General features: G+C 40.9%; 2 protein-coding genes across 2 annotated transcripts; one reads left to right on the forward strand and one right to left on the reverse strand.

The window, feature by feature from the left end:
• The first annotated feature begins 4,973 nt into the window (after positions 1 to 4,973).
• On the forward strand, positions 4,974 to 6,777 carry LOC108022290 (kelch-like protein 6). The gene is made up of 2 exons (XM_017091149.3): positions 4,974 to 5,911; positions 6,227 to 6,777. The coding sequence occupies exons 1-2, from the start codon at positions 5,043 to 5,045 to the stop codon at positions 6,465 to 6,467; spliced, it is 1,110 nt and encodes a 369-aa protein (XP_016946638.1). The 5' UTR covers positions 4,974 to 5,042; the 3' UTR covers positions 6,468 to 6,777.
• Positions 6,778 to 8,204: 1,427 nt separating this feature from the next.
• Positions 8,205 to 8,401, reverse strand: LOC108022401 (uncharacterized). Its single transcript, XM_017091287.2, has one exon. The coding sequence runs from the start codon at positions 8,394 to 8,396 to the stop codon at positions 8,244 to 8,246; it is 153 nt and encodes a 50-aa protein (XP_016946776.1). The 5' UTR covers positions 8,397 to 8,401; the 3' UTR covers positions 8,205 to 8,243.
• Between the last annotated feature and the right edge of the window lie 468 nt (positions 8,402 to 8,869).

Below are 8,869 nucleotides of genomic sequence, written 5' to 3' on the forward strand. Positions count from 1 at the left end.
CAAATGGCCAAAACTTCGCTCATCTGCCTACGTCGGAGCCCGCCAAGAGATGTCCTTTGTAGTGGGCCTTCCGGGCATTGGCAAGGGACTGTCGAGCTGGCAGACAAACAGAACTCAACCGCAGACAACCCACTCAAATGGAGTTGCCTCCTTTAAAAGTTCATTCGTTTGTAAATAATTTTTAGCCGGCGGCAAAATCGATACTTCGCTTAAGATTTTTGCATATAGAGCGAGCATCGGAGGGCTCTGGAAATTTTGTCAAGCTGCGCAAAACTTTCAACGGCAGCCGTCGAGCAAAGTTATATGAGCAGCGTATGCCGATAATGCATAAGGGAGAAAGGTCGGGGGCTTCCCGGAAAATGGCATAAGAGAAATGGCAACTAGAGCCCGGGAAAGGGGAGGAGGAGTGGAAATGAAAGCATAAGCCAAATGGGGAAGTTTCGCCATTAAAGTTTTTCATCAGCGCCTATTTGTCGAGCTCTTCAAACTTGGCCCTAAACCCCTTTTTTGGGCTGGGGCGAAGGGCAAATATTTGTCAGGCAATTAAATGTTTACTGTTTTTGTTATATGTTATTGTTTGCCCAACCCTACTGTGCATTTTTATTGTGACAAAGGGCGAGAGAATGGGTTGTAGACGGCTCCTCCGGCTTAAATTAATCACACGCCTCGTTGCCGCTGTGCAAACAATTCGCCAAAGGCAAAAGGGAACAGAAACTGTTGCTAAACCGCAACACAGCTCAATGTGCACCTTGCAGCGGTGATGAGGGGACTTAATTAACTTCATATAAATGAAAGAATTTTCATACAATAGACCCATAATGGAGATTTTAAAACGATTGTTAATCGACGTAAAGGTATGCTATTCTTCACGGTTTTGAAAATATTTAACTGATTACAAAATTGTTTATGAACCCAACCAAATTTTTTTACTTAATAGAGGTGACAACGTTCAAAACTTTTAAAAACCATTTTTAAACTGCCTAAAAGAATACTTATATTTATTACTATCAAGATAATATATTTTTTATGACTATTTTTCGCCTAAATAGATAAGATGACCTGGTGGTACAGTACAACGATACAAATATAAGTTCTAAGCATCTTAAAACAATTTAAAAAAAGTTCTAGACATCATAAAACAAACTGCCTAAAAGTATGCTTGTCTCTACGTTTCATAATATTTATTGTGATTTAAGAATAATAAATCATTTGTAACTCAGCATTTTTCTTCTACCCAACCCAACTCAATTCAACCATAATTATTACGAGTCAATTAATAAACCGTATCCATCGTCATCCAGTCGATGGTAATGCGATTTGCCGGTCAACATTTGAAGCGACTCATTGAGGCGGATCGGATCAGCATATTATTATTATTGCCACTCATTCCGGCAGGCAGAGCTCCACAGTCTGGATATCACTGTGTATGCATGCAAATTAATTAACAACACTCGTTGGGGCCATAGCAAATTAATAATTTAGCCAGACATTACGCATACGACGCATCGGCTGAGTGGCAGTAAAAAGCTGTCCAAAAATGCGGCGGAGATGGGCCAAGAGTCGTTTTAATTACCACATAACAAGGCAGCGGGCCACAAATGGCAACTGGGAAATGGAAAATGCGAAATGCTGGAGGAGTGGAGTGGGCGCAAGTGGCGGAAAATGGAGAAGGGAAAGCATGTCACGCTAAATGGGAAATGTTGCGAATACGACCTGAGGGCACAAGTGCCCGTGAGTGAGTGCGAGTGTGCGTGTGCGTGGTGGGAGTGTGCGTTTTATGACATTGCCAATTTACAAAATTTCATAAATATAAATTGGTTTTAAATGTTAAAATAAAACAATTAAAATGGCCGCTGGTAAAGTGGCAAAGTGAGCTCGCCATCCTCCGCCGAAAATTGCCACGGCATAATATTCACGATTTTAGCAAACATTCGAGGACCTTGAATAATTTAGGCGGAATTATGATTGCATTTCCCCTGGGAGAGCGAGAGTGCCAATCGGAAATTAGTCAAACACAAGCCATTCTCATTTACATCGAACTTTTAGCCAAATCACAACCGGTTAAGTGGCTCAATTCAATTGAGGCAAACAACAAATTTATTTGGCCATCAACCATTGCTATTTTTTTGGTAGACAGCAGAAGAGCGCTGGAAATTGTTTATGGTTGTTACCGTTCCTGGACATTTCATCGGCTGGCGATAAAACCGCATGACAAATGAATGGAATTCGCTGGCCATTTTCGTTTTCACTGCCCCCCATAAATTTCGCACTAATAAAACTGCGGAAAAGTGTGCTACAAAAAAGCCATTGGAAAAGCATCAAATCCGAGTGCAATAAATACGACTCGAACAATATGGCTTTATTTTTTCCCTGTAAATCAGCAATCAACCGAGCACTCAAAGTTCTCAGATGAAATCTTTGACTTTAAGTCGGAGCTATTAAAAGGCGGAGCTGGGCTAACAAATCGATATTTAATGACAAAGCTTAGTTACAGCCACCCACCCGAAAACACGCCCCAGACTAACACTGGCACACTCAAACAAAGCGAGCACATACATCATTGTCAATGTCAAAGTGTCAAAGCAAACTTGCAGTGCACAAAGCTAACGGCGCATAGTTATTACACTGAAAGAAATGTCTACTTTAAATGTTTGTGGTTGATTTTTCATGTCTACAGTGCTGGAGTACATACAATATCCTTTTGATCCTTAGATTAAGCCTCATGGTTGATGAAATATATATATATGGATAGTGCTTTAGTGCTTTTTAGTGCTTTATACGTGTATGATCTTAAAATAAGATTTTTATATTATTTTGAAATAGTATCTCAATAGAACTTTAAGACATGTTTCGAAATAGTATATCAATAGGACTTAAAACCAAGTACTTACATATTCCAGTTAAATCTTTTAATTTTACATCGAAAACTTAATGCCTAATGCTTCAAGGTTTTACCAACAACATAGCATAGCCCAATTATTATTTAGCACTTATTTCATAATCAAAATTTTCAAAAAGTAATCATATTTAAACCCGAAACTAAAGTATTTTTCTCTGCACTCCGTAGTTCTCTCAATCCTTGGTTGTTAGAATCATCACATCGGGCCTGTCGACCGAAGTCAAGTGCAATAAACCCTCGAACCGACTGGAGAGCTTTGCATCTCGGCCACGCCCACACAATGCCGCCGCCCTTCCAGCCCGCAGTTATGATGTTGCAGTAAGCAGCAAGTAAACTGCAATTTGCGCACAAAAACTTTGCTAGCGACAAACTTTCCACCCATATGTCCCTCTCTTTCGCTCCCTGCGACTCGCTCTCTTTCAGTCCCATTGTTTTTATCTCCCTCACTCCACTCGGCAAACGGGCAACAATTTGAACTGACAAAGTCCGGCGATAAAAAAAATGTTTAAGTACTTTAGTTGCGCTCCGAATGCATCGCGCAAAAGTTTATTAAACAAACAGGTAACGATAAAACTGAATGGCGGGGGAGAAAGGGAAAGGAGAAAGGGAAAAGCCGGATGATTCACTCCTTCTGCCTTTCTTTTTAACAGATGTTTCAATGAATAACAAATTTATAGTCTGCGATGTTGCTGGGGTCACCACGGTTGGTAAATAACAAAGGGGAAAGGGGATACAAACTCTGTTGAACTTAGATTGTGGTCTTCGATCGCAGTGTGGGCGCAATTCTACAAAAATATTACCTTTTTTATCTTTGGGATATACTCAAAAAAGGTCGATTTCAACATTTGGAATTATCATTGGCTTAACACAAGTTTATCATATTTAAATTCATTTTGAAGAGAATTAAAAGAGAAACATTTTTCTACAAATATTTTACGTTTTTCATTTAATGGTAAAAATACGAGTATATTATTTTAATTCTGACACTTTTTCTGAGGTCTATAACAACTTCTGATCGTAGAAGTCTTAAGAAATTGATTTTCCGTCAATTTATAGATTGAATCAAATTTATGTTTCTCTGGCACCCTTGATAAAATACCTATGCGCATTAGGCAGTGTTTCCTGTACCGTATTTCTTTTAAGAGTTTATCCAAAAGTCCCAACAATTGGGTGTCAATTTGACGAGTAGCTTGTCTAGTAATAATCCATTAACAATGTACAGTCATCGCAGGCCTCCTCCTGTCGTCCTTTGTCCTTTGTCCTTCACCCCTCGGGCCACGCCCCTCCCACAGTCGCCCGCCCAGCAATTGTACGCCGCTCGCATAATCAATTATGCGTCTGCAGTGCGTCCAAAGTTGCCTCTAAACTTGGCAATTTATTTGCACCGGAAACTCAACATAAATCAAACTAATTTCTCCAGGGATTTTTCAGCACAAGTTCCAACGTGTCCCGTTCGCTGTCTCTGTCGCACGCACCGTTGTTTTCGGTCACGTGTATTGCCCATGCTAAGTGAGAGGGGGCGTGGCAAATTGAATTTGTCGCGCTGTGTTGCATAATTTGAGGCGCATTGTGCGTCTAATTGGCCATTCGGAGGAGAGGAAAAAGTGAAAGCCCTCGGTCTTGGGGGAAGCTCGAAGGATGCCCTGATTAGACAGGTTTTGTTCTAGATTATCAGCGGTATTGCTTGGGTATAAATGCCAATTGTGTGGGTCGCATCTATTCAGCTGAACCGCATTGTATTTATTGGCCGTTGGTAGACTTTGGGATTAGTAGGAATCACTTGTCCGAGTTGGTTTAGTTGATACTGACAAGGGAATTGAATTGGGAAATGGGTGTATAACAGAATGAAAATAGATTTCTTCCACTAAAAAAATATTTAAGATTTTTTTTTTGTTTGTACATTTTCATATATAAGTAAATGGTATTTATATATCAATACACTTGGATCAACAATTAAAATTGACTATTTGAAATATTTTAGCTAAAAGGTTTTCAAATAATGTGATAATTACATAATTACATTTTTTTAAAACATTTTACCTAAAATATATTTCTCCAATCTAGTAATCTGTTACATAATTTTATTTTGTAACTTTCTTTTCCGAATAACTTCAAATACTATCAAAATTCTAGGTCTTCCAAAATGGAAATGCTAACCAAAGACAACACAGCCCCTGTAGATGGGCTACCAATGGAACCGCAGTTACCAGAACTCAGCCTGAAAGATTTTCGGAACAGCAATCGGATGCCATCACTTCTGAAGGAAATCCACTTGCCCAAGCAGAAAAAGATCTTGGAAACGCTCAAGAACTTTTGGCAGGAAAACAATAGCCACGATTTTGTGGTTAGGATCGGTGAATTTGATTTCCCCTGCCAACGTCTAATCCTAATGGTCTATATAGACCTCGTGAGGCAGGAACTAGATAAAACTGAGCTGCGATTGCCAGAGAACTTGGTAAGGCCGGAGATCTTTGAACCACTATATGCCTGGATGAGTGATAAGGAACCGCTGGTGAAGCGTCCGGGAATCGTTAGCCTCTTGTTGGCGGCGGATTATCTAAAGGTCGAGGAGTTGTCCTGCCAGATCTGGCACTGTTTGGATCACGCCTCGGGTTTCGGGGAGCATCAGGCCATTCAGGTGGCCCTGGATGCACTGCCCTTCAGAGATCTGTATCGTCTGCATCACCTGATGCTGCAACGGATACAATACTTCTTCCTGGTCTTTGTATCCTCCGTTGAGTTCCTCGACTTGCCCATCCACAGCCTCTGCGTTCTGCTCTCCTCGAACGAGATCCGGATCAACAGTGAGGCGGAGGTTTTCTACGCCGCCATCCGCTGGCTGAATCACGAATGGCCCACCCGTCAGGTTCACGCGATGGAGGTCATGGAAAAGGTGCGAGTCTGCGGGATGCCCCTCGAGCTGCTCCTGACGTTCGAGTCCCCGGTGGACGACATTCGTGTGGACCGCATCATCCAGCTGCCGGAATTGAGGACGTTCATAGAGAAGGGAAGGTAAGTACACTGGGGAAAAGTTCTCGATCATAAAATAAATTGTTGTAAAGACAAAAAAAACTCGTAAAGACTTTTAACGTCTCACAATAGTATTTATTTAATTTTTAAATCAATTAATTCATGATGATAAAACTTAAAAAATAAAATGGGTGGGTTTTTTATAAAAACAGTTTTTAATAAAAACATTTTTATAGCTTATATATTTTTAACATATACTTTTAAATTTTAAATACATTCTTTTTAAATCTGATTTCTCCGTGTGTACCAAGTGCTAATTACTCTTACTGCCAATTAACTGCCGTACCTCCTCATTAGCTTCGACCAAGTGGCCATGCAGTTCGACGACGGAACAAGGTTTTATAAGCAGATTTATGAGATTTTCGACGTGACACTGGCGCAACCCCGGAGCTTCATCTGTCACTATTTGTCACCTTACCACAAGCCGGAGCCAAATTCACCTGACCAGGTGTTCAGGTACGCGGACTTCCTCGGCTACCTGGGCGTCCTGCAGACTCTGCCTTTGGACGCCTTGAAGCTGCTCGAAAAGCCCCTCTGATGGTCCAAATGGCATTGCATGCTCCAGAAGTCCTCCCTGCTCTGCTCCTGCCTTGCTGATGATGATGATGCGGTGGCTGTGCAAGATGACAGCGATCGTTCCGCGAGGCAGTAACACCAAATTTGCATTACCTGGGCAGGTGTGTTCCTGCCTCCACTCTCCGATGAATTTAATGCCAGTCGCGTTCCTAACGAGGGCTGATTGAAAAGTTGGTGCAACTGCAGGAGCCACTGTGCTTTATAGGCAAACCAATGTATTGCCTCCTTTTGTATAGATTTAATAAACTGACAGTTTTGTAGACGTTTTGAAACATATATTTTATTGGTGGGATTTTCTATAGCTGCTTTTTAAGTTTAATAAGAAAGCCAACCTAAAATTATTACGTAATATTAGGTATGAACTAATATGAAACCATCAAGGTCTTTGAATTTTAAGTTAAGATTTTTCAAGTTTATTAAATAGAACTAAAACATTAGAACTTGATTTTATTCTTAAATAAAATATTTAAAAATTTTTGTATGTTGCTAAAAAAATAGTTTTTCCATAAAATGTGTCATTTTTCATGGTCATTTAGCATTTCTTATATTATATACAGAGACAAAGGCTTAAGTCAGAGGCACAAAGGCTACATTGATACCATTTAAACAGACACTTCTTAACTTCAAGAAAACCTTTCCGGCATTTTCGCTGAAAACACTAAGGCCCTCTGCCCAAGCAGCCTTCGAAATCGGAAGCCCAAAGAGCTCTTTGTGAAGGCACCCCTGCTTTCCATCTTATTACACTTCCCCTGTGATTTTCGAAACAATTTCCTCATCAGCGGCAACTGTGAACCACATTTCCAGCATCGTCGTCAACCTGGCCACATCACCTTGTTTCGGTTTGGAATGCCTGCGGCACTGCCTCCGAGCGCTGCACACACACTTTCCGCCCATCCACCATTTCCACCTGTCGCCCCCTGAGTTTTCCGCCCACACTGTCGCACACCTGGCGACGCTGGGAAATTGAAAATGTTTGTTGCTGCGGCAGGAGTCTGCAAAGTTGGCAAATCGAGATTGCAGTTTGCCGTGACGATGATGTTTACGAGGGGAATATTCCCGGTTGCTTTTCGGCTAATAACTGCAAACATTTGCATAATTAACAATGTCGTGGAGAATTGTCGTGCAATAGCGCCCTACTACAAATTCAGCCAAAAAAGAATTGCTTAGAAAACTAAAGAGGGCAACACAATTTCCTAACACTCTCGAGGGGTTTAAAAAAGAAAACGCCTATTCATGTGTGTGCAACCTGTTATTAAAATCATAAATCTGCATTAAGCGAGTCTGTGTGGGCTAACAAAACGGCTTTATCAGCTAGGCAACGCATTTTTCATGCTTTTTTGCCGCACATAAATTTATTTTAGGGGCTCGTTCGTCTCTTTTTTAATAAACTCTCGCTGAATTTCACCGCCCCTAAGCTTCGTGCAGGGCTTATATCCTGAAAGGCGTCCTTTAATTCATTTTTCATACACACAGAGACTAAAAAAACAGCGAAAAATTATTAAAAACCACTTTAATATATCTTCTTTGTCACTCTGGCTGTGAAGGAGAATAGGATGTGGCTGGCAGGCTTACGAAAAGCCCTTGTTGACTGACAGTAGGGGCTTTAAAATGTGCTCGTCTGAGACTCGCAAAAAAGGGATTGGAGGTGCCGGAAAATATCAGCTCAAGTTATAATACAAAATTTTAATACAAAAACGGGTTAAGTTTTATTCGGTTTTTCTTTATTATCTTTCCTCAGTTAACCTTTGCTGGGGTTGAATGGTGAGGGATTAAAATTGAAGGGATCTCGTCCTGGTGGCGGTGGTGGCCTCCAAACTCTAGCCTCGCAGTTAAAAATTCCAAAAAGTGCCATATATATGGCTAGGAGCAGCGAAAACTGAAGACTTTTCATATTTCAGAGCGACTAAACTCAGTCACTGAAATACATTCCGTACTTATACCCAGTCTATAGATGGGAAAGTGATTCCCCTCTGGAACATCACCCCAGGGTCTTATCAGTAATGTTGTGAGGTGGTTTTTTGATTTTAAAAACCCCAATAGGGGATTTTTATTACCCAAAGAGATTATAAATAAGCTGAGCTCAGATTGGGAAGCTATGCATCGAACCTGTATGGTGCTATTTTCTTTAATATGAGCTATGAGGAAGGGCTCCCCAGAATTGTACTTACCTGGCAATGGGAATAATAAGGGAACAATGAAATTCGCACAATACGTTCGCCTTGGCAGCACGGAATACTGCTTGGCATAATTGGCAGCACTTAACTTGCCCTGTTAACGTGTCAGCTTAATTTGAGTGTGAGACTGTACCCCAGAAAGTAGATTTACAATGCTATCGATTCTGTAGTGGCTCATTTTGGGGGAAAA

Source organism: Drosophila biarmipes, chromosome 2R (assembly GCF_025231255.1).
Source record: "Drosophila biarmipes strain raj3 chromosome 2R, RU_DBia_V1.1, whole genome shotgun sequence".
In the NCBI taxonomy this organism is placed as follows: domain Eukaryota; kingdom Metazoa; phylum Arthropoda; class Insecta; order Diptera; family Drosophilidae; genus Drosophila; species Drosophila biarmipes.

Excerpts from the sequence above, each read along its gene's own strand:
- LOC108022290 (XM_017091149.3), top strand. The coding sequence starts at position 5,043 with ATGGAAATGCTAACCAAAGACAACACAGCCCCTGTAGATGGGCTACCA. Across the intron at positions 5,912-6,226 it reads ACGTTCATAGAGAAGGGAAG|CTTCGACCAAGTGGCCATGC; the intron begins GTAAGTACACTG and ends CCTCCTCATTAG.
- LOC108022401 (XM_017091287.2), bottom strand. The coding sequence starts at position 8,396 with ATGAAAAGTCTTCAGTTTTCGCTGCTCCTAGCCATATATATGGCACTT.